Source organism: Balaenoptera borealis (assembly GCF_965194805.1).
Source record: "Balaenoptera borealis genome assembly, chromosome: 1".
NCBI lineage: Eukaryota > Metazoa > Chordata > Mammalia > Artiodactyla > Balaenopteridae > Balaenoptera > Balaenoptera borealis.
In genome coordinates, this window is record NC_138860.1 from 160573203 (window position 1) to 160598625 (window position 25423).

Genomic DNA, 25423 nt, shown 5'->3' on the forward strand with positions numbered 1-25423 from the left:
CGAGAAGGAGAGGCAAGGAGGCTGAGAGCATTATCAGCACTTAAAAAGCGAGCAGCTCAGTTCTTCTTTGGCACAAATAATGGCTTTTTATGAATAAATCATGTGTCAGACGCCTCCCAGGGAGTGGGCATGGAGGGGGGCGCGTCTGCTGGGCTCCAAGTCTGGCAGGGAAGGGCCAGTTGCGGACCCCCAGCTGCAGGGGTATTGCCCCCTTTCTCCTGATGGGTCCCAGCAGGACAGAGCTGTCTCTGGAATTACCACTGGCCTGAGCCAGGTGGAGCTCAGCCATCACTCTGAGGTGGTCCCGCTGCTCCCTGCGCGAGAGTCTGGCCCATCCCAGGGTTGGGAGTGTTCCTCTGTTCCCCTCCCCTCCCCTCTCGCAGCAGAGCTGCCCAGAAGATGCTCCTGGCAGGGGGACACCAGCTCTAGTCCACCCGGAGAGAGGGATGCGCCAAGACAGGCAGACACACCCAGAGAGGGAGGCGTGCAGCGCGCACAGCTCACACAGGCATGGTCTCCACAGCCCCGGGCACACACGTGGGCACACTTGGAGATGGACACACCGTCATTCCCACCACACACACACACACACACACACACACACACACACACACACACAAATGCTCAGGCATGCGCACACTCAGACAAGGAGACCCCAACCATCACTCAGCCTGCCCCCTCCCAGCATGTGCGCATGCGTGCACGCACACGCATGGGCCCACACGGACAGATGCATATGGGGCTTCATGGACACACACAGACCTGCACACGCACAACAGCAGCTCACCCTCCATCAGCCTAGGGTGGGGGCAGCTTTGCAGCCCAGATGGAGCCCAGACCCAGCTGGGCTGTCCCTGAGTCTGGTTGTGGGGCGGGGCTGGGGCATCACTCCCAAGGGAGAGCTCATCTCTGTGCTCCCCACCCGGCGAGGACACCTACCACACCCCGCAGGGAGGTCTCGCCACCCTCCGCCAACTGAGCCCAGAACCAGTACAGGTCCTGCTGGCTCTGATCTCCTTTGTTCCTCTGCTCACAGCCACCACCCCAGAGGCAGTGGGGGCCACAGGACAGCCTGGGCATTGGAGGTACACATTTGGGCAGGAACCCCAGCTCTGCCCCTCGCCAGGAGTGTGACCTCAGAGAATAATTCCCATTTTATTTGCTCCTCAAAACAAATCTGAGACTGGTGCTACTGCCCCATCTTTCAGACCAAGAAAGTGAGGCTCTAAGAAGTAAGAGTGTTAGGCATTCCTTTCTAGGACCAGGCCCTTTTCACAAACCCTAGGAGCCCACAGTGTCCTGGTCTTCCTCCTCTCCCTAGCTGCTCCTACTCAGCCAGTGCATTTCTCTTCCTGTGCCAAGGTGCCCTAAGGTGTTCCCCTGAGCAGACCTGGGTCGCCTGCTCCTCCCACTCTGCACCACCCCCGAAGCCGCTCCCAACACCTCCATGACAACCTCCGTACTCTTACTTCTCTGACCTCCCTCTCCAGCTCAGACACCTTCCTGGGCTTCTGACCCCATTATCCAGCTGGACATCTCTGGGCCACCATGTTGCCCAATGCCAGGGAATGCCATTCACACAGTACATATGCTCCCAAACATCCCTCCCAAATCTCAAGGGGTCCCATAAGGCATAACTCAAATTGAGCCTGTCTGAGGCTGAGCGCACCATCTTCCCCAGGGCTCCTCCTGCCTTGAAGTTCCCCATCTCAGTGAATGGCCTTGTCTGCCCAAGTGCCCAACCAGAATCAGGCATCATTTGATCCTCATTCCCCATATCCAATTCACAACCAAGTCTCAATGACTCTACAGCCAAAATATATGTGAACTCATCCTTCCCCCTCCAGCCTCACTTCCCTCCCCTGTCCCTCCTGGTTTGAGTCACCACCAGCATCTCTGGCTTGGCCACGGACCCTCTCCCATTGTTGCCCCTTCTGGCCCATTTGCCTCCCCATCATTGTTCATCTTTCCACCTCTGAGCTTTGGCCATGCTAAATTGCTTTTTGTTCTGGAACCCAAATGATCTCTTGACTCTGGCTCTCTGATCATGCCATTCCCTCTGTCTGAATCCCTTCCTTTCCCAATGCCAACTCATCCTTCAAGGCTCAGCTGAGACAGCACCCCCTCCGGGCCCCTTCCCTGACTCCTCAAGCCCGGGATGGGTGCAACTGTCTCATTCATTCCCACAACAGCCCCCTGCCTCCTCCATTCATTACATCTCTGATCTAAAATCGCCCATTTACTCATCTCTGTGCCCCTCGAGCCTCTAAATTCCTTGAGAGCAGAGGTTGTGCCTCTGTTGCTCTCCATGGTAGCCCCAGTGCTTGGTATAAGACCTGGCACATAGCAGGTGCTCACTAAATTTTCCATGGATGAATGAATGGATGCAGGACCTGTGCTGCTACTTTACATATGTTTTCTCATTTACTGCTCACAAGAAATCCATGCAATAGGTGTACTAGCCTGTGGTCTAGACCAGGAGAGCAAGGTTATGGAGGTTGAAAATTTGCCCAAGGTCACACAGCTGGAAAACAGCAGGGAATAAATTCAAACAGAAGTTTGTGTGCCTTCAAAGGCCTCCTTTCCACCATCGCTGCCTGCCTTCCTAAGCCATTTTCCCTCTCTGACCGTTTTCTCATCTGTAGAACGGGAACAAAAATTATACCTAATACAGGACCTGGCATGAACACGTTCTCAGTTAATATCTGTGCCTTCTCTCCCAACTCTGAAGCTTATTCAGGACAGAATATCCCCAGGCCAGAAACTTCCTGCATGCACATGTTCACAGAAACAGGTGCAGAGCTCCACACAGGCACATCTCCAGCATCCAAAACTCAGTAGGCACTTAACCAATGTGTGTTGAGCAGACAGACATCAGTGAATGCTGACACAGACTCAGACACAAAGCCACAATGGGCTCGGGCACAGGGACCCCCGCCTCCATGATCCCTACCAATTATCCTCTTCCTCCGCAGCTCCCCCTACTAGCCCAAGGCACGAGAAATATTTAAAACAATTTTATTCATGAAAATATGCTGTACAATGCACTCTACACGGCCTCGACACGGCACACACGCACACGCACACGCTGACGGCACGGCCACGGTACACTGCCTACGATATGCGCCGGGGACGCCGCGCCCACAGACCGCCCCGACCGGACACTTATAAATATGGGAGAGAGGAGCCAGGACTGGCACGGAGAAAGGGGTGTCGGGTTGGGGGGTGGATCCGGAGCTGAGGCCCACTGGGGAGGCTGAGACCAGTACTGGGGAATGGGGACGAGCGGAAAGGAAGAGGGACTTCCACCTGGGAGGGGAGAAACTAAGGCGGGCAAGGATGAGTGGGCGGGGCTGAACTGTGGGTCTGGAGGTCGGAGAGTGGTTGAGGGCCGAAGGAGGACAGCTCAGGGTGAACAGCCAATAGGTAGGTGTGAGTGTGTTTCTGGGAGGGGGTTCCTGGCTTGGGGTGGGTGAGGCTAAGACCAGTGGGAACGTGTCAACTGGGGATCAGATTCGACTTTGGGGTGGGCAATTCGTCACGCGGGGGCCCCGCAAAGGAAACTGAAGATTCGGAGACGCCCCCCCACCCCGCCCCGCCCAGTCTCCCGGTGGGCTTCCCAGACCAGCACGGCCCACCTCATTCCTCCCTACTCCCACCCAGCCCGGAATCCAACCTCCACTCCCAGGCTTCCCGCCCTTGGGAGGAGGGGGAGCGGGTCTCAGGAGTCTGGGCAAGAATGGCAGGGCGCCCCAGCCCCTCCCTACCACTTCCCTCAGCGGTCAGCTTCCGAGGGATGTCTCTAGCTGGGTTGGGGCTGCCTCCTGGATCCCCTCCGTGGAGCGGGAATGGGAGTGGGGACCCGGGGATCAGGATGGGAAGACAGAGGCCCCTGGGGGGGGCGGGGCAGGGCACCGGGGGCGCGGGAGGCGGCCCTCAGCCCGGCACCCAGCTCTGGTTGGGGGGCGGGGCCCCAGCCAGGCCGGGAGGCGGCGGCGGCAGGGCCGAGTCGAAGTTGAAGTCCATTTCGTCGCTGTCCATGAAGTCGTTGAGGATGATGGACTCGACGTCGCACTCGAGGCTCCCGCTGAACATGTCGAGGTCCAGGTCGGCCGGGAAGCGGTCGGGCGCGGCACCCAGCGGCCCTGCGGCGGCGGCCGCGTACGGCCCCGGCAGCGCGTCCAGCAGGAGGCCGCCGGGGGGGCCCCCGAAGACGGCCGCGTGGCCCGGCGGCGCCACTCCCGCCGCGCCCGCCTCGCCGGGCAGCGTCATAAGGCTGATGGGGTGGGCTAAGGCACTGCGCGAGGGCGCCGGCGGCGCGTATGGGGCCACCCCCTTGCCCGGGTAGGCGGTGGCCGCGCCCGCCAGCGCCAGCTCCCCGGGCGCGCCCAGCACCGGGCCGGGCCTGGGTGCGGGTGGCGGTGGCGGCAGCAGCGCGGGCAGCGCCCCCGGGCGGTAGGGCGCGGCGGCCGGCGCAAAGCTGGCCTGCTTGTTCTCCTGGATGGTCTGCATGGGCAGGCGGCGCAGCGCGCCCAGCGCCGGCGGCCCGAAGCCCCCGCCCCCGCCGTAGGCACCGCCCTTGCAGCCGCCGAAGTAGGCGGGCGTCCCGGCTCGGGCCCGCGGCCCGTATGCATCCTGCGAGCCGTCCAGCAGCGCCTCGGGCAGCCCCGCCCCGCCGCCGCCGTGCAGGCTCAGCGGGCCCCCGAGCTCGGCCAGGCGGGTCAGCTCCCCCGGGCAGCGCGCACCCAGCGCGGGCGATAACGCGCTCGCCGGGCTCGGGTACATGAGCGGCGACGACGGCGCCAGGGCCTCCAGGGCCTCGTCGTCCTCCAGTTCGGCCGCCTCCCCGAGTAGGGGTCTCCCGCCGCCGCGGAAGTCGGCCCATGCCTCGTAGTCTTCGCTGGCGTGCGAGGCCGGGCTCGTGGCCCACTTGGCCGCGGCAGGCACGGGTCCCGGGGCTGGCGCGCCCTGGGGACTGTCGTCGGGGCTTCGCTCCGGTGCCTGCAGCTGCTTCTTCTTGCTGGCCTTGCCCTTGATGCGCAGGAACTTGGCCCCGTTGTCCATGGACACAGCCCTGCGCCGCGGGGTCTTGCCCGTCTTTCCGCCCTCAGGGTTCAGCATCCACCAGGAGCTCTTGCCTGTGCCCTCGTTCTGCACGCGGATGAACCGGGTGTGCAGAGACAGGTTGTGCCGGATGGAGTTCTGTGGCCAGAGACAAGGATAGGGGTGGGGGAGTGGGAAGTGAGGGGGTAATTGATGGGAAAAGGAGTGGGAGAAAATAGAGAAGTGAGAGTATAAGAGAACAGGAGAGGAGCCAAAAGGTGGAGGGGGAGGGAATAGGGAAGATGAAAGGGTAAAGGGGAGAAGGAGGGGAACAGGTGTAAGTACCAGGTCGGACAAACTCAGACTATCCATCCTCTACCCCAGACCCGCCCCATCCTTCCCGCTCCCCTGCCCCACACAGGCACTGTCCGTAGGGTGAGGCCAGGGCTTTGGGTCTAGCCTTTCCAGGGAGGCAACTCCTAAGGGGCCTGCAGCGGGGGAGCAAGACCCCCCCTCCCCAACTCAGCCAAGCCCCGCCCGGGGCTAGCCAGGCTGCCAGGGCCCCCCAGCAGATTATGTAAGGGCTCATGCCGCTGCGGCTCATTTGTCCGCTCCCCACCACCCTGCCAGCCTGGCATGGCGCCAGGAGCCCGAAAACCCAGGGCTCCAGAAATCAATCTCGAGGTGACTGATTAAGCCCTGTTTAGAACTAATTGCTCTTTCGTGTGTGGGGAGAATAAATTACCTGCTTTAATTTCGTGTCTTTAAAATGCAACTGCAGGTAGAGAAGACTGTTAACCCTTTGCTGGGAAGGCCTGACCAGGGAAAGCAGAATAGGCTGGGGGTCCCCAAGGTGGGTAGAGGCCCAGACTTTCCCCCAACTTCTCTGAGCTTCTGTGAACTCCACAGAGGCTTTGGATCCCAGCAAGCCCCTCAAAGCACATCCATTGGCCATGAAGACCCCAGACCCCGCCCCTGCTCACTGCCCACCTTCAGGTCAGCCCAGGTCCCGTCTGGGCTGCAGCCCTCCCTCACCTCCCCTCCCCTCCCCACCCACCTGATGCAGAGTAGCTCTGCCCTCAAAGCCCCTTCCTGGTGGAACCTTCACAAAATCCCCACAAAGCAGGTGGCATCAGGCCCATTTACAGACAAGAAGACCGAGGCTCAGAGAGGTGAAGTGGCTTGCCCAAGGCCACAGAGCCCTTCTGCTGCCCCTGGTCCTTCCCTGGGCTTCACCTTAGGCACACCTACACATATCCTCTTCTAAATTTCTGTTGGGCCCCATATCACTGCCTGCTTTTGCCAGGCCTGTCCTGGGGACAGAGGAAGGCTGGGGAGTCCACAGCTCCACTGACCTGGCTCCCCGCAAGAACCTGGAGGAGGAGAACTTCTGCAGGGCCTACCTTGCCCCAGCGCTGAGGCCTCCCTGCTGGTGGCCTGGACCTCCTGGCTCAGGCACTGCTGTGGAAACAGCAGGGGTTTGGGTATCTGCAGGGCTGGGCAGGATGCCTGGCTCTTTTCAGCCACCTAGCTATGTGACCATGGCTATTGACTCAATCTCTAGGAGCCCATGCCTCAGTGAGCTCCTCTGAAAAAAATGGTAACCACCACCTCAGAAGGCTGTTAGATCATCATCTGAGATAACGTGTGTGGGTGTTTGGTGAACACACCAGGTGCCCATAACGCTGGTTAAATCCCTCACTCTGGCCAGAAGACCTCACTTCTTAGATCACTCCACAGACCCGCTCTGTCTCTACAATCCTTAGTATCAGGCCCTGAGTGTAACTGCGCTGGGCACGAAAAACTCTGGGGAGCTGGCATTACCCCATCTCATGTACCAGGGAATGGAGGCCAGAGGCATGATGTAACCTGCCCTCGGTTCCACAGGCGGCAATGCCAGGTACCACTCCAGATCTGCCCGGCATACGGACCTGCTGTCATCCGCCCAGCTCCAGAACCTCTGATCCGCGAGGGCTCTCCCTCCTGCCTCCTTCCCGCCTGTCTCCAGAAGGAGGGGTCCTCCCTGCTGCCCAGGGCACCCTCCCACCCCTCACCCCCAGTTCCAGGTACTCACCTGACTCTTCAGGGCCCCAGGCTCCCTATCTCTGGCACTTTCTGGTCTTGGGAGATAACAGCTAGGGCTTCAAGGTCTGTCCCAGCATTGTCCTGCCTGGCTTCTCCTGGGGCCCTGAGAGGAGGGGAGCTGGACCCCCAGGGAGTGGTGCTCCCTGGAGTAGAAACCCCCTCTCCCGCTCCCGCCCCTGCACCTGGCTCCCCAGCCCCTTCCCAACACCTGTGTTTGTTGCGGGGGGGGGGGGGGGGGGGGCCTCAGAGGCCTCAGTTCTCCTCCCCTGGGGGATTATCTGCCTTACCGGAGGCTCCACCTCCCAGCTGCTCCAGCTAGAGGTCAGTCAGGCTACACCTCTTTATCAGTGTCACTATGTGCCAGCCTGGTTCTGAGTGCTTGGGGGTGGGAGGAGGAGGAAGGACACCTCCAAGTACGGGCACCTCCCGAGTACCTGCCAGGTCAGCCCTGAGTACTGGAAGTACTTGATCTCACGTGATCATTCTATCAGTCTCCATACAACGCAGGGATTGTGAGCCCTATTCAAGATGAGGCGAGTGAGGCTCAGAGAGGTTAAGTAAGTTGAAAAGATCACACAGTTTAAGTGGCAGAGCCAGGCATTGATTTCAGGTTAGTCTCGTTCTGAGTCTAAAGGACCTCACGTTCCACCATGGGAGAGAGAACAAGTCAGAGAACTTCCAAAGAATCTTAGGAAACCAGTCCTCCATTTCTTCTGAAACTTTCCATGACGTAACCAACCCTAGAAGCTGGCAGTATGGGAAGCTGGGGGCATGTTAAAAGGTCAAAATTCCCTACAAGTCTTGTGCTTCCTTTGTAGAATTCAAAGGAATCTTGCACTGTACTCTGTAATACTTCCAAATTTTCTGAATATCAATAAAAATATTTTAGATTCCCACCAAGAACACATGTTCCAGGCCTATGAAGGTCTGCATCCTTCCCCACTCTGTTCCCTGTCCAGCCAGGTACCCCTGAGCCCCAGCCCAAAACCACAGCTGGTTGGACCCAGAGAGAAAACAGGACTTGCCCCAGTTCACCCAGGGATTCGAGCCCAGGCCTCCTGACCGCCAGCTTGGTGGCCCTCCTCCCCCGGCAAGCCTGACCCGCGGCCAGTCGCTCCTCCTCTCTGGGCCTGTTTCCCTCCCCATAAATTGATGAGATGGGCCACTGCACTCTAGGCACCTTTTCAGTCTGACAATAAAAAGTTCTTGGAATCATTCAGTCCAGAGGTTTTCAAACTTCTGTTTTTGCTAAAGTAGTGGAACCTTTTTAGTGAATGGAATCTAATGCAAAACTTGAGTGTTCTACACTCAAGCCATCGGAGGTGGGGCAGGGGTACCTGGAGCCCTGCCTGCTCAGCACCCTCCCTTGGCACTCTCACTGAAAACGAGGCCCTTGGGGAGGGATTCTGCAGGCCAGGTGGATGGGGCAGTTGAGGCCTAGAGAGGTGCCGTGCCTTGCCCAGTGTCACCCAAGGAGGTGGCCCAGAGCTGGGCGAGGACCTAGGCCTTGGTCTGCTGAGCCAGGCTCTTCACCAGGTGTGCACCAGGGCTGTGTCCCAGGAGGCAAGGCCAGGCCCTGCAGCCCATTCTGGCTACTCAGGTCCCAGCCACCTGGTACCCATCAGAGCTCCCGGCCAAGATCCAGTGGCAAGCGCTGATCACATCTCGCCCACAAGGCCTCCTGGGAGGCCAGAGGCCACGGAGGAGGTGAGGGAGATGCCTCTACCAGGCAGCAGTAACCAGGGCTCCCTCTCAGAGTCACCTAGCAACCCGCCACCACAGCTACGGCCCCGGCATGCCCCGGTTCCCCTGGTGCCCAAGCTGGGCCCTGCTTCTGGGGCCTCACACCTCCCACACGTCCATGCAGGCCTGGGGCAGGTTCCCAGGGGAGATGGGACCTCCCTGACTCAGTGCCTCAGAGGCCATCAAGGGGCAGAGGGAAGGGACAGTAGGTTACATCCCATGCCCATCCTACTCTCCCTCAGAACCTGGGCGAGAGGCCAGCCCCCTGGGGCCTCAGGCACCAGGGAGAAGAGGCTGGTACAGGACAAAGAGCACGGGCTCTGGCGTTGGATCTGGATTCCAGTCTTGGCTTCAACACCCACAAACAATGGAGCAAAAGATGCTTTGAACCTCTATTTCCTCAAACAGCTACCTGCTTGCACCCTGTTTCCCTCCAGGCAGCAGCTGGAGGGATCCTGTACATAACGTGGACCACATCCAGTCCTGCCCAGAATACCCTGATGCCCCCATCTCACTCAGAGTAAAGAACAAAGGCCTTGCCGTAGCCCACAAGCCCCTCCATGACCTCCCAGGCTCCTCCCCTGACCCTGTCCTGCTGCCAGGAACCTGCCAGGCACCATCCCACCTTGGGGCCTCGGTCGCAGGGGCAACACTGTTCGCCCAGATGCTCACATCCGTCTCTCATCTCCTTCAAGTCTCTGTTCAGATGTCACCTATGTGAGAAGCCCCATCCTGCCCACTCTTTTAACAAGTGCTTCTCTGCCTTGCCATTTCTTGGCCCCCTTAGCCTGCTCTGAATTTTTCTAAAGCAATTAGCGCTTTCTAAATTACCATATAATTTCTTTATATTCTGTGTTTATTATTTATTGTCTGGTTTCCCTTATATTAGAAAATAAGTTCCATGAGGGATTTTTGTCCCCCCTTTTTTTTTTGTAACCGGACCCCATGTGTTTGGTATATGCTAGGCATTTCATAAACTTTTGCTGAATGAATGAAGGAGAGAGAGAAAAGGGGGGGAACATTGTGTGGCAGGGAGAATTAATGAGACTGTCAGAGTGGCTGGCACATGATAGGGGCTTCTCCAAACTGGGCTGAGAGAGGGGAATACAGGATGGAATGGGAGGCAAGCATGGGGTGGAGAAAGGCAGGAGCAGTCGGAGCCACAGAAGGAAGCGCAGAGAGGAGGAGGGGCTTCTGTGCGACGGGAAGAAGGGCTCCCAGGGTGAACAAGGCGGCTGCCCACCCCAAGCCCCACCTGCTCGCTCCTCCTCCCCAGATAGACTTGGGGAACCCAAGGCTTGCTGTGGCCAAGCCCTCTCACAGCCTGGACCACGTGGGCCAGAAGACGCTGCAGCAGCCCCTGTGGGAACAGAATAATCTCGTCCTTGCTGATGGTGCCTTCCCTCGCGGACAGGGTCTGAGCCATTTGGTAGCGGCAGCTCATACATCCAAGGGGACACCCTCATCTATTCCCAGGACACCCTTCGCCCACGAGCGGTAATGCATTCATCTGACAGCACAACCCCATTTATCCAGCACACCAGTCCCATTTATCCAGCAAGTACAACCTCATTCGCTAACAGCACTCCATTCACCTGACGGGCCCCCTCATTTATCCAGCAGGACACCCTCATTTATCCTCCAAGTCGGAGGCTCTCCTTCCTCCTGTGGTGTGGCTGTGTTCTCTGACGGTGCAACCTGACTGATCCAGCAGGACAGCATCTCTTCTACAAGTACACTTCATCCCCTGATAGTACGACCTCATTTATCTAATAATGCAGTCTCACCTTGCCTCCAAGTACCACCTCATTCCCTGGCAGTACACCTCGTTTATCTTCCAGCACAACCTCATTTCTCCTCCCAGCACAGCTTCATTCCCTGATAGCTCAAGCTCATCCAATCTTACTTCTCCAGCCAGAGCCCACCAGATCTCAGGGCTGAAGAGCAGGGGCAAAGAGGGGGAGTTTGGAGAGAGAAGAAGGGTCCCACCATTTGCTGTCCCCTGCCTAGAGAGGGCTGCGTGGCACTATGACTATATCCAATCTCCCCAGAGGCCCTAAAGGGCCCATGGACTTTGAGTTCTAGGTTGCTCAGCCCAGCCAGCCCTCGACCGTTGCCCCACCTCCCATTTGGTCCCCTCGAGAGCTAAAGAGGGCCTACAGGATGGATTTCCTTCAGCTCTCCAAAAGGGGAAAAACCCCACCTGATTCGATTTGTAGCATTTGCTGATTTCTGTGGCATAGATACTCCCATCGTAGCCAATTTTAAGCTGGCAGCATGATGTCATTGAGTGCAGAACTGGGAAGAAGTGTGCATGATCAGCTCTCACGAGCCAGTGCAAGCCAGCTCTCGCACACCACTGGCCCGTGCTCAAATACCGAGGCAGGAGAAGGGCACCACCTACCATGTGCCAGACCTAAGCTAGACTCTTTAGATATGTTTCTTCTTTGAATCCTAAAAACCATGCAAACTGTGAGTAGGTAATGCTATTTTACAAAGGGTGGGGGGAGAACTGAGGCTCAGGTGGGTTAAATGACACCTGAGGCCATGAAGCTGGGAAGTGATGGAACCAGGTCTGGGTCTCCGGGCTGTTGGATTCCAAAGCTAAGGCTCTTCCTACCCACACCGCCAATGTGCCGGGGAACACTGCCCTGCTGCCCACCTCAGAGGTCATACCTGCCCTGGTTCTCAAGCCCAAGCTTCCTGGTTTTCATCAGAGACAGGAGACTCAAGTCTTGTGCTCCCCACCCACAAGCCCTGTGCTACCTCCTGGCCTCTGGCACCAAGGGGATTCCAGGACCCTCCCAGTTCAGTCCTGGGTCTTGCGTCCATCCATCCAGCCCAAAACCAGGTATGGATGCCTCTCCAGGTCCCATCGCTGTCCAAGGTTCATCCCGGCCCCTACCTCAGAAAGCTGATCCCAACTACCCAATGGGGATGGTGATCCAGCTCCACCCTCTAGTGCCTTCCTGAGCGGAGATCACCTGTGGGGCGTGTGAGCGCTCTCATGCCCTCCGTGACTCCCATTTCCTCTCTCCCCGCTTCCTTCCCTCCTTTCCTGCATAAAGAAGGGTTAAGGGCTAGAGTTGGAATCCCAACTTCATCCATGTGACCTTGGGCCTCCCCATAAAAGACGGTAACTATTGCAACATCCATGGGGGAGGGGGCGTGGCTGGGAGCTGGATGAGATCCCACATGTCAAGAGTCTTCCTGACTCCCTGTCTCAGCCCCAGGAGCAGCTCTTGTACCACACCCCACCCCCTCTGGCCCAGGAACACACCTGACTCAGAGAGAGCCACAGACTCTGGGGGAGGGTGGCCGGCGGGGGGAAGGGTCACTGGCTCTGCTGCCTGGAGTACTCAGTCCAGACAGGATTCCTGGCAGAAGGGGTGACCTGGATGACCTCAGGGCCCTGAGGCCACATGCAAACCCTTGGTACTAGGGTGTGTAGTGAAGGAGGGGTAGAAGGGCAGGTGGGGGCATCAGAGCCACAAGTGTTGACAGGTGAATGGGCTTGGGGTCAGCAGTGGAACAGAAGTGGGCAGCCAGGGGCCAGGAGGAACCAAATGTCCAAAGCAAGCCATGAGGTCAAGGGACAGGCTCTGGCGTCCCCCACCCCTGCCACCCCAGAGACAACAAAACCCACACACCCAGCCCAGACAGCACACAAATCAGCAGCAGAAGTCCCAGCTCACCCCTACTCAAAAGCCCATGGCTCCTCATCCCACCAGCGCTTGGGTCCAACTCCAGACTGACATTCAAGGGCCCTCTGATGCTCTCCAGCTTCATTACCTCCATTCCCTTAAACCCATCTGGGGCTCCAGCCACCCTGGATGTCTCACGCCTCCATGCCTTCACACACTCTGTTCCCTGTGCCCTTCCCTCGCTCTCTGCTCAAGCGGTTCCTGCTGCTGCATCGGGGCTAGCTGTGCCGCATCTTCCTAGCCCCCTCTGCAAGCCCCACAGGTAGTTGCTCCCCCTTCAGTGCTACTGCAAAAATCTACCTGCACGCTGGAGTATAACCGTAGGTGAGTTTACCTCCCCACTTGAACTCTGTGGGGCAATCCTTGGCTCACAGCAAGTCAACACATAGGTTGGAACCCTCAGCAGCCATGAACCACTCAGGCCTGGCAACTCTGCAGTTTCTTCTGTTCAACAAGACCTCAGGCCGGAGCTCCAGGCCTTGCCTCCTCCCTCCCAGTTTCCCCTCCAGTTCCTGCTGCCTCTGCCACCTCCCTACTTCTCCCCTGGCTTCTCGGGAGACTTCAGCAAAGTGAGAAAGGAAAGAAACTACCATTTGCTGAGCATTCGGTGCCCTGTGCTGGCACTCAACAATTAAAATCTTACTGAGTATCTGTAACAAACCTCTGAGTTGGTTTATTATCCTGATTTTACAGATGAGAAACTGAGGCTTCAAGAGACAACTGACCTGCCCAAGCGGGTAAGTGTTGAGGCAGGAATTCACACCCAGGGCCCTTGCTCTTCCTCCTACCTTGAGAGGCCTCTAGGGAGGAGCCTAGGCCAGACAGAAGCTCCCCTGGGGAGGGGGCGCCAGGAGCTGTCCACACTGGCTCAGCAACCCCTCCACAGACTCTTCCCTCCCTCTTCCAGGATTAAAGGGGATCCCTAAATGCCAGGCCATTCAGGCCTCTCCCAGCCTCTCCTCATCGGAGCCCCCTCCCTCCCTCTGCCGGCAGCACATCCCACACCCCTGCCCCCGGCCCTGGGAGCAGCTGCGGTGACCTCACCCAGTCCTGCCCTGGGCCTGGCTCTGGGGAGGGCTCAGCAGCTGTGCCCCAGCCCTACAGGCTGGCTCCTGGGGGGGAAGGGGGGGAAGAGTAGGCATGGTGCCAAGAGGACCATCTGCTCTCCCTGGGGCATGGCCACCCGCATAGACACTGCCCTCGTCCCCAGGGGCTGCCCTTGGCCCTCTGTCCCCATGCCAAGGGGCTCCGGGAGCTCTGGGCAGCCCACCCAGACCGGGGCACCAGCCCTCATCTGCCATCTGTCTTCTCCTGGAGCCTGAGAGGTCCTTGCAGGGCATGTTGGAGCACGAATGTCCGCCGAAAAATGAACAAGTGCTCAGGGTAAGCTCTGGGGGCAGAGGCCAGAGGCCAGGGCTGGGTGTGCTGAGGACTGCCTGCCCCAGCACCAGCCCTGCCGAGCCAGGAGCAGGCGACCCCCTAGGGGCTGGCGGAGTGGGGGGGGCTCCATCCACTCACATCTGCTCAGCTGGCAGGTGCCTCTGGCTGAGGGCAAGCCCCTTCCCCCACGGCCCCAGCTCAGGTTACAAAAGAAGGCAAGGCCAGCTGAGGACAGGGGGAGGGGACTGGAGGGGTGGAGGAGGCATCACAACTTCCCAGAGTGTTGGGGGAGGAGAACCCGGATCCCTAGATGAGACTGAGGGCCAGAGAGGGAAGGACCATGCCCAAGGTCACACAGACTGCCAGTGGGCAGAGGAGCCAGCATCCAGGGGCAGGCAGCCCCGGATTCGAGGGTGACCTTGAGTAAATCACTGGCCTCATCTGTAAAAATACAGTGCCTAAAACCTGCCTGCTTGCCTCCCAAGGCCATGGGGAAGGCTCTGTAGGCTAGAGAGCAGTGGTTGGACCTAAGGGCAGGACGAAGCTTGGACATCCTGATTTTCTGACACCCCAGGGACAGAAAGGGAGGGACTAGAAGAAGAAATCCTACCCCCCACCCCAAACACATACACAAGTCAGTGTCTCTCAGGGATCAGGGCCCAGGACCCCCCCCCACCCCCACACACACAGCACACGTGGAGGTATCTCCTTTCCTTTCCCAGAGCAATGAATAACAATAATGATATTTGCTAAGATTTCACTGGGGACTTTACATGTAACTCTCCTTACATGCAATTCTCACAACAAAGCTTGGACATAAGTCTTTATTATTATCCCACTTTGCAGAGGGGGAAACTGAGGCTAGGTTGCCCAAGGCCACACAGAGGGTAAGTGGCAGAACTAGGACTGCTCCTCCCTGCTTGCCTCCAGACTCCTACCCACATCACTTTGTCTTACCTCTGAGATCCTCAAGGCACCAAAGGGTGCTGCTTGGCACCTCAGGCCTGGCATCTTGGAATCTTGGGGCCTCCACCCTCTCTCAGGCTCATCTTCTCCCCTGGACCCCAGTATTAGGCCCACATTGGGCACCTGAGCCAGTCTCTCCCCCCACCCCAACCCTCCATACCATCCTTTCTGCCCATGCCATTCCTCATCCCTCACAGCTTGGAGTGCCAGCTCCTTGGTGTGGCATTCAAGGCCATTCACCGTCCGGCTCCTGCTTGCTTCCCCAGCCTCAAGTCCTGCTGGGCTCCAGCTAACACAGCCAGACCCTGTGGGGCTCCTAAAGAGTCCTGAGGGTTTGACTCCTTTGCCTGGTTCTCCCCCCTCACCTCCAAATACCCATAGCTCATAATCTGGCCCTCCATCATGACCCTGGGTAGTTTTTATCCTCGTCTTATCTCCCCCGCTGGACCTGTAGGCATTTCGAGGGCAGGGAGCCAGTCCGGTTCCTCCGAGCAGTGCTGCACAGTGGGTGCCCAGTGGGTGCCCAGTGGGTGTAGGCCTGGATTAACGCGAGCGGAGGAAGCGGCCATCAGCCCTGGGGACTGCAGATGGAGGGGGGTGGACAATGTCAGCTCCCTCCCTCTGGGAGCTCTGGATTTGAGAAAGGGTGCCAGGGATCCCAAAGCCACCCCCGAGGCTGGAAGCCCCAGGGCCAAACTCTAAGGGAAATCAGAGAGACAATGCTAGGGCTGGGGGGCAGGGGGGTAGCGGCCAGCCTGGACTGTGCTGGCCAGAGCACTCGGTTAGGGAGGAGTAGCCCAGGGGAGTTTCATTTCTGTCCCTTCCAGTGGGATACTGTGAGAGCCACTTTGTTTCTCTCAGCCTCAGCTTCCTCATCTGCAAACTGGGGATAGTAGCAGTACCAGCTTCACGGTTTGCTGTGAAAATTAAATGGAAGCACACCTGTCATGGCATGTGGTGGTTGCACCCTGGGCTGGAAGAGTTCTGTGTAGCTGAAGAAGGGTCAGAAGACGGGTGGGGTGAGTGATGTGGCTGTACAGGTTGACTGGGGCCAGGTGGCCAAGGCCTGGAATGGCATGCTACAGCCCCGGGACTGGATCCTGTAAGACCAGCACCGCGCTGTACACATGGTCTCGCCTCCCCCACCGGACGGGGAGCTAGCAGAGAGCAGGGGCTGCGACTTTCCACTTCCTGGTGGGCCAGCGCCAAAGAGGCCTGCTGAGTACACCGACGTTTCCCCTCCCTCGGGCAGCCAAAGGCTCTCAGTGGCAGAGCACCTCCCTCCTGCAGCCAAAGGCTCTCAGTGGCAGAGCACATCAGACACGGAGGGCGGGCAAATGTACTGTGGTGTTTCAGTCCCTTGGAGCTGACTGCATGGGGCTCAGTTCCCTGGAGGACCCAAAAAAGAGTGAGGAGGAGAGATGTGGGCTCAGTCTGGGCAGCCTGTTTAGAGAAGGTGGTCCGCCCTGGGAGCGGAAGACGGGAGGGGGACTTCCCTGGAGGTCCAGTGGTTAAGAGCCCATGCTTCCACTGCAGGGGTTGCGGGTTCAGTCCCTGGTCGGGGAACTAAGATTCCGCAAGCAGAAGCAGAGGAAGCTACCATCTAAGGCATCGGTTCAGAATCCGACCCGTCATCAGACAGACCTGTTAAAATATAGATTCCAAAGCCCACCCACTGAGAGTCTGCTACAGAGGGTCTGAGACAGGGACTGCAGACTGTATTACCTAAAAGCTTCTAGGTGACTCTGATAATCAGCCAGCTCTGCCAACAACTAAGGATTTAAGGCAGATTCTCAGAAAGAGACATTGGGTTCCAGAATCACCTAGGAGGTAGGATTTTGTTCAAACTACCCAAGCACCCGCCTAGTTTCTGAGGGGTGTCCCCAGGGTTCAGTCCATGAGAGTCGCTAGCAGCCTTGGTGAGCATGTAACAATGGCAGTGGTTTGGGCTGAAAACTCCAGGGTCAGGTATAAAGATGGCAGTGTGAGGGCTGCCTGGGATCAGAGGCAGCAGGGAAAGTGGGAGGGAGGGCAGGGCCTGGACAAGGCCAGCAGAGGGCCCAGGGGGCCAAACAGAGCAGTTTGGGCTTGGTTGGCTCCCAGGGGAACTGAGGAGCCCTGGAGGGTTCCGGAGAGAGCATGAGTGAGCCCTGGGGTAGGAGGGCTGGCTGGGGTGTGGGCTGATACTGCACTGGCATTGGAAGATGGCAAAACATGGAGGAAACAGGTCTGCTTCTAAATCTAGGCTCAGCCTCGTCTCAGCTATGCTACCTTGGCCAAGTGACTTCATTTTTCTGAGCCTCCATTTCCTCAACTGCAAAATGGGGCTATTAACACATACCTGGCAGGACCCAGGGAGGATGAAATGAGAGGATTTATGTGAAGTGCCCAACTGACTGCCTAGCACCCAGGCGTTAATCCTCTGAATTCTCGTTCCCCTTCCCAAAAGAGGCATCCCCCTTCGAGACCAGAAACGCTTCTCTGCAAAGAGGGAGGCCCGGGGGGTGGGGGTGGGGGAAGGTGTGGGAGGCCCCTCCCCCACACGCCACCTGGCCCCCCTCCCACCTCTACATATGGGTTGGGGGGTGGGGAGAGGCAGCAGACAGCCAAACCCTCCCAAACAGGAGTTGGTTTCCATGGTAACCAGGATGCCAGGAGGAAGGGGGGCGCTCCAGATCCAGCTGTCCCCCTGAGCGCCCTACCAGGGCCCCAGAGCCTCCGCTAATGCCCACCTAACACCCTGTACCCCCCATCTGCCTGCTCTGGTGGCCAGCTGGGACTGCCAGGAGCACTCCCTTCACTGTGCCCAGAGTTTGTCTGCCACCTGGGTACTGCCAGGGGCAGGGTAGACAGCCCCAAGCAGGAGTCCCCAGTTCGAGTCCATCCACACGTGTACTCACGTGCTTCCACCCATGATAAGTCCCATTAGGTACTCTACACTCTCGGTCCCAACTAACCCCTCATGGCTCCTAGAACCAGAGGGTTTGTCAGTCACAGCCCCGAAAGGGCCACAGTCTGAGTGCGTTAAGGCTCTTTGGACACAGATGAGAACACTGAGGATCAGAACGGGAGAGAGCTTTGCTCCAGCTCACACGCGCTACATCAGGGTGCCCTACAGGTGCTCTGCCCACCGCTCACCAACTCCCGACTCCACAGCTCCAACAGACCCCAAAGGGCTGAACTAGGACACCCTGAGTGATGCTCCAGAGAGATGGGTCATTGCCAGGGAGAAGGAAGGAAGGCCTAACAACTTGAAGGTCTTGTCTAGCAACAGAATGGGCAGTCCCAGAGCTTTCGGGCTCCAGGTCCCTGGGAGTATGTGAGAAAGGGATTGATCTGGGAAGGAGGCTTGGAAGCGGGTGATGGGCTCCACCTCTCTTGGAGATCCAAAGTCAGACTCAGAGGTGGAAGGAGTGGGCACCAATGTGTACCTGTTTCTCAGGTACCCACTCCCAAGTTGGGAGGCAAGCCACAGGCTGCAAATAGGAAAGGGGTGCTGAGGAGTCAGCCACAAGTTAAGGGAGACAGTGAGGTAAGGAGGGGGCTCCCCCTGCTACAGCTGGTGCACCCATATGCCAGAGGCTCACATCCACACACGCAGCCCACGACCACACCCTCACCCTTCACAAGACACAGAGAGAGGGGCTTCCATAGCCCCCAGGACCCCACGGAGTAGCCACCACCAGCTGCCACTCAAAGATGGGAGAAGGTGGGCTGCAAGAAACAAGCCTGCACCCTTTCCAAATCCCTCCTCTCCAGCCCCAATGGCACAGGAGGAAATGCTTGAGTTTGGGGGACAGGACGGGGTTCAATTCCCAGGTCTGCCACTTCTTAGGGATGTGACCCTAAGACAAGTCACTTCTCCACCTAGGAAACCGGGATGCTAACACCCACCTGGAAGGATGGAGGACAGGATTTGAGGGGACGTGGGCTTGGATGGTGGGCGCCTGCTCCCCGGCGCTCTGAGCCCTTGCCCCTCTCTGGCAGAGCCCCTCCACTCCACTCAGTCCTGAGCTGGGTCCTCAGGGCGTGCAGAGAGGGGAGCCCCAAACCGCAGAAAGAGGCGGCTGGGGGGCGCTGAACTTTCGAACCCGCACACACCTCCCCCCCCCAAGCGCCGTTCATTACCTTAACAGGAGTTAAAAATAACCGTCTCATCTCTTTAAATTAGTCTGTCTGCAATTACCGCCTGGCACGGCGCTGCCCGCCATCGTCCCGCTGGAGCGGCGCCAGGTGGCAGGCGGGGCCCTCACCCTGTCTGTCGGTCTGTCTGTCTGCCTCCAGGTTCCCCCCTTCTCCCCGCAGAGGCGCAGCCACCCCAGGGGCCTCCCGGCCGGCCCTGCCTCCCAAGCTCCCCAAGTTTCTGGGGAGGGGGCCGGGCGGGCCACGCGGCTGGCAGAGTGTGGGGCCTTCGGGGAGCAGAGGACTGGGGGGGGGAGGGGCGCGGTGGCGAGGGAGGGGCGCCGGGAGGCCCGGGAAGCCGGAAGGGCCCGCTGCGCGCCAGCGCTCGTGGGTGGGTGTGAGCAGGTGGCCGTGGGAGTCTGCCGGGCGTGCCAGCAACTGTGCCAGGAGCGGCTGGCACGGGCTCGTGCCCAGGAGGCGGGCAGCTGCCAGCCCCCCGCTCGTGCAGCGCGGGGGGTGAGGACACCCCCCAACCCGGGCTCACACCGCCTCTTCCCGCACCTCCACCAGCCCTCGGGGCTGGGGATCCCCGGAGGACAAAGAAGAAGGAGGGAGCCCTGCTGGAACGGGCTGGGGGGAGGAGAGAAGGGGGAGCCCCTGCACGCACAACCACCGCTCAGTCGGGCTGTAGCAGGACCCTCCTCCCGGCCTCTCAGATCAGTCTCTCTCTTCTAGCCCCCACCCCACCTAGGACCTATGGGCCCGCCTGGGCCGTATTGGGGGGGAGACACCCCCCTGCTGATCCCACCCCACAACAGCCAAGCTGCTCCAGGCACTGAGGGAGAAGGGAAATCCCCATCCACTGGGCTCCTCCCCCACCAGTCCCGGGGACAGGAATGGGAGGCACCCAGGCCTGGCCTGGGAGCTCCCAGGGGAGCTGGCAGCCTGGAAACACAAAAGCAGGCAGAATAACTCCAAGGGCGCTAAGTGGAAGCAGCACCAGGACCCGGAGCAGCCTGGAAGGCTTCCCGGAGGAGGAAGGTGGGGCTAGAGTGTCTGAGAGGAAGTAGGAGGCTCTACCTGGATGTGGGATATCCACACTTTTGCGACACTGGAGAGGGAGGGAGACTCCTGTCCAAGCCCTCGTCCCAGACCTGGAGACCATCTGCCCTGATGGCAACACTACCAGCCTCTCTGGTGGAGTTCCCAGCACCAAGCCCAGACTCTCTTCGGGCTTCAGCCTGTTGGGTGCCTTAGGCCTGCTGTTGATCTTGCCTCCTCCAATTCCTCTCTGCAACACCTCTGAACTATCTTCCCACATCACAGGTGGGACCACAGGGCAAAGGCCAAGCACAGGGCCCTCACTCGGCCTTTCCCACGCCACAGCCCTGCCATCCCACGCTCCTAGCCCTGCCTAGGAGCCCCTGGTTCCAGCCTGGCACACCCAACAGTCTCCCAAACCCAACATATGCAATTCCACCTCCTTGTCTTTGCGTATGCAGTCAATATTCCTTGGAAGACTTTCTCCCAAATTCTACCCACCCACCCCACCCAGTGAAGACAGACCAGATCAAGTGCCATCTTCTCTGTGAGGGCTTGCCTGACTCCCCAGGGGATCTAACCCACTTTCCCCACACCCCTACTCCCACCCCCACTCCCCGGCCCTCAGTCCTGCCTGTAAGACAGAGGGCTTGCGTGTGGAACTGGCTGAGCCCTGATGCATCCTGAAAGCAGGTGCAACGCCTTCCCCTTCGGTCCCCCCACTCCATCTAACACAGGGTTCGGTACACTCCAGGACTCAAGTGCAACACTTACGTGGGGGAGGGGAGGGAGGAAGGAACAATGGGGTCCCTGGCCCCAGCCCTGGCACCTGAGGTGTATCACAGGCTCTGCTAACCGGAGGGTGGCTGGGAGTTGGGAACGGCCCCGCCACCAGGGCCCTGGAGGGACTGACTGGGAATGGGGGAACAGGCATTAGGAGGGACAGGAATGAGAGAGGAAGGAGGCTCCCTGGGGAGCTGGATGGGGGGGTGGGGTAGAAGGAGGACAGCCACTGAGGGGATGAGATGGGAAAGGCCAGGGGCCTCTCTGAACAGCCCTCCTCCAGTGCCTCGGGGGTCTCTGCCAGGGCCTAGGTCAGGAGCCCAAGGCTGAGGCTCCCTCACCAATGCCCTAGCCCAGGACAAGCATTCCTGAGCCCAGGCGCAGGGAGAACCAATGTGTCCCCAGCAGCGTGGTGCAGTGGAAACTGCATCCAATGGGCAGGCGGGAGGCCTGGGCCATCATCCAGGGCCTGCCGCTCACTGATGACCTGAGAAGAGTCCCATTCCCTTCCAGGGCCTCAGTCTCACAGTCTGAGAAATGAACTCATGGGACTAAATTATCTCCAAGTACCTTCCCAATCACAGTCTAGGATTTAGATCTGCCCCCGTTTGAAAGCTGTCAGTGTCCCCCACCCATATCCAATGCCAGCAGGACAATATTCCAGAGGCTCTGGGTCCCTGGAGGGAGACACATCTGGATTGGAATCCAGTTTTCCCATCTACTGACTGTGTGACCTTGGGCAGTTCACTCCTCCACTCCCTGCCTCAGTGCCCAGCCCTATAAGTGGTGACAGTAAAACCCACCTCAGGGAGTGCAGAGAGCATTAAAGGAGACACCTGGCACAGATGCCTGAAGGTGCCTGGCACAGGGCTTGGCCCTGAGACCCTCAGTGAACTGCAGTTCTTTCCCAGCTTCAAGCCTCATGTTCCCTCTTGCCATCTTCCTTATCATCCCTCACCCATCAAGCCCAGCTGGAGCTCTGCCTCCTGCAGGAAGCCCTCCTGGCTTATTCTGGCCCATAGTACCCTCCCTGGCCTCACCACCCTCTGCACTATCCACCTATTTCTTCACTCTTTTACCAGACACGCACTGGTAGTTCCCAGTGCCAGGCTCCATGCTCGGTGCCGTGGGCACAGAGATTGTTCTGACACTGCCACTGTCTTCCAAAGGGGGTGGGGAAGGGAAATGAGACAGGACACAAAAGACTAAGACCTATGACAGGTAGGGAGAGGGCCAGAGAAGAGGGAGTCCTGAGCTAGCTAAAAAGGGTTAGGGAAGGCTTCCTGGAAGAGGCATCTGAACTCTGTGCCCTTGAGGACAGGGACTATCTACAGGGAGAAGTGAAGGGTGGGACAGTACATGGGAGGGAGGTGGGAGCAAAGCACAAGGGCAGGACCCACTTAGGAGGAACAAGTGTTCCGGAGGGGGCTGAGCCCAAGGGGACCGGAGAGAGGATGGAGAAGGAGACTCATGTCGGCCCCTCCAGCCTGTGTCCCCACCCAGTAGTGGCCAGAGACAGACAGAGAAGCTGCCAGCGGAAAGCCTGAGAGCCATGGGCTCCCAGGGCAGAGCACCGTGGCCCCTACAGTGCAGCCACGGGGCATCTTAAGCTGTCCATGTCCGCGAGCCTCCCCTCCTCCACTGGCACACCTCCTTCCCCTGACCCTGCCTACAGGCACCACCAGCCAGAGCCCCTTCCCTCCATTCAGGCATGCCTCCCTCATAGAGACCCCCCTCTCCCACAGGGAGTCTCACAGCTCACAGGCCCTAGGCATGGCCCGACCCCCACCCCACCCCAGTCTCCTCTCCCCCAAAGGCATCGACTATCCCCATTCCCCAACAAGTTGGCCAGGGGAGGGTCTAGAGGCCACAATCCAGTCAAGACCCTGTCCTCGCCCAAGATGGCTCCCCCCTTTCCATTGGTTGGTACTGAGGCCTCCCTGGGGTGCCCCTCCCCTCTCCCCCTCCCCCAAGTGCATCTGGGCTCAGAAAGCCAGGGAAGTGGAAGACAGCCTGGGGTGGTCATGGACAGATCCCCAGGTCTCAATACCTTGCCCTCACACCAGCAGGGATCATCACCAGCCCACCATGCTGATCCAGGCAAGGGGGGCAGCAGCTGCCCCACGGAGAACTCAGATCTCAGGTCACCTGACCAGTTCCCCACCCTAGGCTGGCTGGTGCCCCAGAGTGAACTCCTGGCACCACAGAAAGAACTGTGGGCCTAGGGTCGCATTCCTCACCCTGAGGCCAGCTCCAGGGAGGGCAGTGGGAAAGATCTGGGAGGAAAGCAGCCACTGGCCCCAAGTCATTATTTCAGCTCTTTAAGGAGGGTGCCCTGGTGGAGAGGGTAAAACAAGAGTAACACAAAGCAAACTCGTGGGGGTAAGAGGGGGGTCCCCAATGTCTGAGGCCTGAGAATAGGTTCTTCTGCTATGCCCCCAAGGATGGGGTAAGGGTGTCCCTCGAGAGTGCCTCAAAGTGGCAGTCCCTTGTCACCCCACCAGACCTCCCACCTCGCATCCAGAGCATGCACACAGCTGCTCCCAGCACGCCCCCGCCTGTCTGCCGGCCGGCCCCACGCCCTGGGCACACACTCTGTGACTCCTGGGGGTGCCCCAGGGCCTCCCTCTAGACCGCCCGCCGGGAGCCCAGACGCATCTAGCAGCCCCTGGAAGCCCCAGCGACGACTCCAGACCCCCTCCCCTGCCGGACGCCCCCACCTTCCAGCCGGCCGAGCTGTTGCTGTCGCCTTTATCCTTGAAGTAGGGCACGTAACGGACCATCCAGTCGTAGATCTGCGAGAGCGTGAGCCGCTTGTCCGGGGCGCTCTCGATGGCTTTGGTGATGAGGTCGGCGTAGGACAGGTTCCCCCACGCGTTCCGCCGGGAGCTCTTCGCTTTCCGCAACGGTCCGACCTCCGCGCCCAGCGGCGGCGCTGGGGCCATCGGCGGGGCCGTGGCTCGGCGCTCCGGCCCGCAGTCCTCAGCGCCCTCGGCCACCCCTGAACCCAGCGCTCCGTCCTCGTCGCCGACCAAGTCTGGCTGCGGCAGGGGCCAGGTACACGAGCGCGGCCGGCTCTGCGGCGCGAAGTCCGGGTCCACGTCCACCTGATGCGCTCGCAGCTTCGCAGCCATGGTCCCGCCCGGCTCGGGCGAGGAGGGGAGGGGGGCTCCGCGGATAGTGGGCGGGCGGCTCTGGGATCTGCGCGCCCCGGGGAGGCCCGCGGGAGGGGTCCCTGGCGGCGCCGGCTCAACCGCGGGGCGCCATGGGCCGGGTCGCGGAGACAGGGGGCTGGACGCGCTGGGAAGCCCGAAGGGAGGGAGAGGTGGGGGCAGTGAGGGAGCGGCGGCCCCGGAGCCCAGCGGGCACACACCTCGCCCAGCCCCGCTTCTAGCACCTGCCGCCTGCCTGCGCCTGCAGCCACCACCGCCACCGTCTTTGCCGCCGCTCCCCCGGCGCCGGCCCCGCACGCGGGCCCCGCTCTCCCGGGACGGGGCCGGATTGCACCATGCCGGAGCCCGAGCCCGTGCCGGAGCCCGCGCCGCCGCCGCCCCGTGAATGCCGCCGCCGCCGCCGCTCCGGCTCCAGCGCCAGCTCCCGCGCCTGCCGCGCTCAGCGCCGGCTGCACCTCGGATGGGCGGGGGACGGGGAGGGGGCGGGCCCGGCGCGGGAGAGGGCGGGGCGTGCCCGCCCGCGGCCGCGGAATCCTCGGCCGGCCGGGTGCCCCGCCCGCGGGCTGGAGGTGGAGGGGCGGGGCTCCCGGCCGGGGGCGACCCTGCCGTAGCCCCAGCACGCAACAGCGCCGCCTACGGAGCAGGGGAGGAGCGGCGGGCGCGACCCCGCCCCCTGCTTTGAGCTGGGGGAGGGGGCGCGGGGGCGAGGCCCGAGCGCTCTCATTGGTCCGCAGCAGGGCTGTCCCGCCCACGGACTCAGCTGGATCCCTCCCCGAAGCGCGTCAGCGGGTTATTGTTACAACCCGGGGTTTCCCAGGGCAACGGGGATGGGGCGGGGCTCAGAGCACTTGGCTCCGCCTTCTATTCCTGAGAGGAATGCCCCGCCCCTGTTTCTAGACACCCCCCCTCCCCTCCCACCCCCCCGCCCCCGCCCCGGTGTTTCCAAGTCTTCATTCCAGAAACCTGGTGGGGTGGATGATGGAGCTCCCCTCTTCTTTGTGCCCTGGGCTGGAGAAAGGGAGAGGGTCAAGAATACCTGTGTTCCGGGTCAGGCTTGGCCACAATTTTGGCTTCTCCATCTGCAAGTTGTTTTTCGTGGGCTTTCAGGGTGCCTGAAGTTTAACGTGTAGTAGAATCAACCTGGCGAGCTTGTTAAAACATATTGCTGTGTCCCAGTCTGGTAAGTCTGGGTTGGGGCTTGAGACTCTGCATTTCTGAGAAGTTCCCAGGTGATGCACCCTGGACCACACTTCGCAAACCACTGCTTTAGAGTCTGTGGGAGGCTCTTGCAGGGGCTGTTGGAACAAACACTTGCCCCAAATTTCATCCTGTTTGGGGAGAAGTTGCTCATTCATTTAACAGATATTTATTGAGCACCTTTGA

General features: G+C 59.8%; 1 protein-coding gene across 2 annotated transcripts; it reads right to left on the minus strand.

Moving 5' to 3' along the window:
* Positions 1–3002: 3002 nt before the first annotated feature.
* On the minus strand, positions 3003–24653 carry FOXO6 (forkhead box O6). 2 transcript variants are annotated; one of them, XM_082388222.1, is made up of 2 exons: positions 23588–24653; positions 3003–5202 (listed from the first exon to the last, which is right to left on the minus strand). In XM_082388222.1, the coding sequence occupies exons 1-2, from the start codon at positions 23999–24001 to the stop codon at positions 3937–3939; spliced, it is 1680 nt and encodes a 559-aa protein (XP_082244348.1). In that variant the 5' UTR covers positions 24002–24653; the 3' UTR covers positions 3003–3936. The 2 variants fall into 2 exon arrangements, with proteins under 2 accessions (XP_082244348.1, XP_082244349.1); XM_082388223.1 differs by lacking the exon at positions 23588–24653 and adding an exon at positions 5789–6066.
* Positions 24654–25423: the final 770 nt, after the last annotated feature.

Excerpts from the sequence above, each read along its gene's own strand:
- FOXO6 (XM_082388222.1), bottom strand. The coding sequence starts at position 24,001 with ATGGCTGCGAAGCTGCGAGCGCATCAGGTGGACGTGGACCCGGACTTC. Across the intron at positions 5,203-23,587 it reads ACAGCTCGGCCGGCTGGAAG|AACTCCATCCGGCACAACCT; the intron begins GTGGGGGCGTCC and ends CTCTGGCCACAG.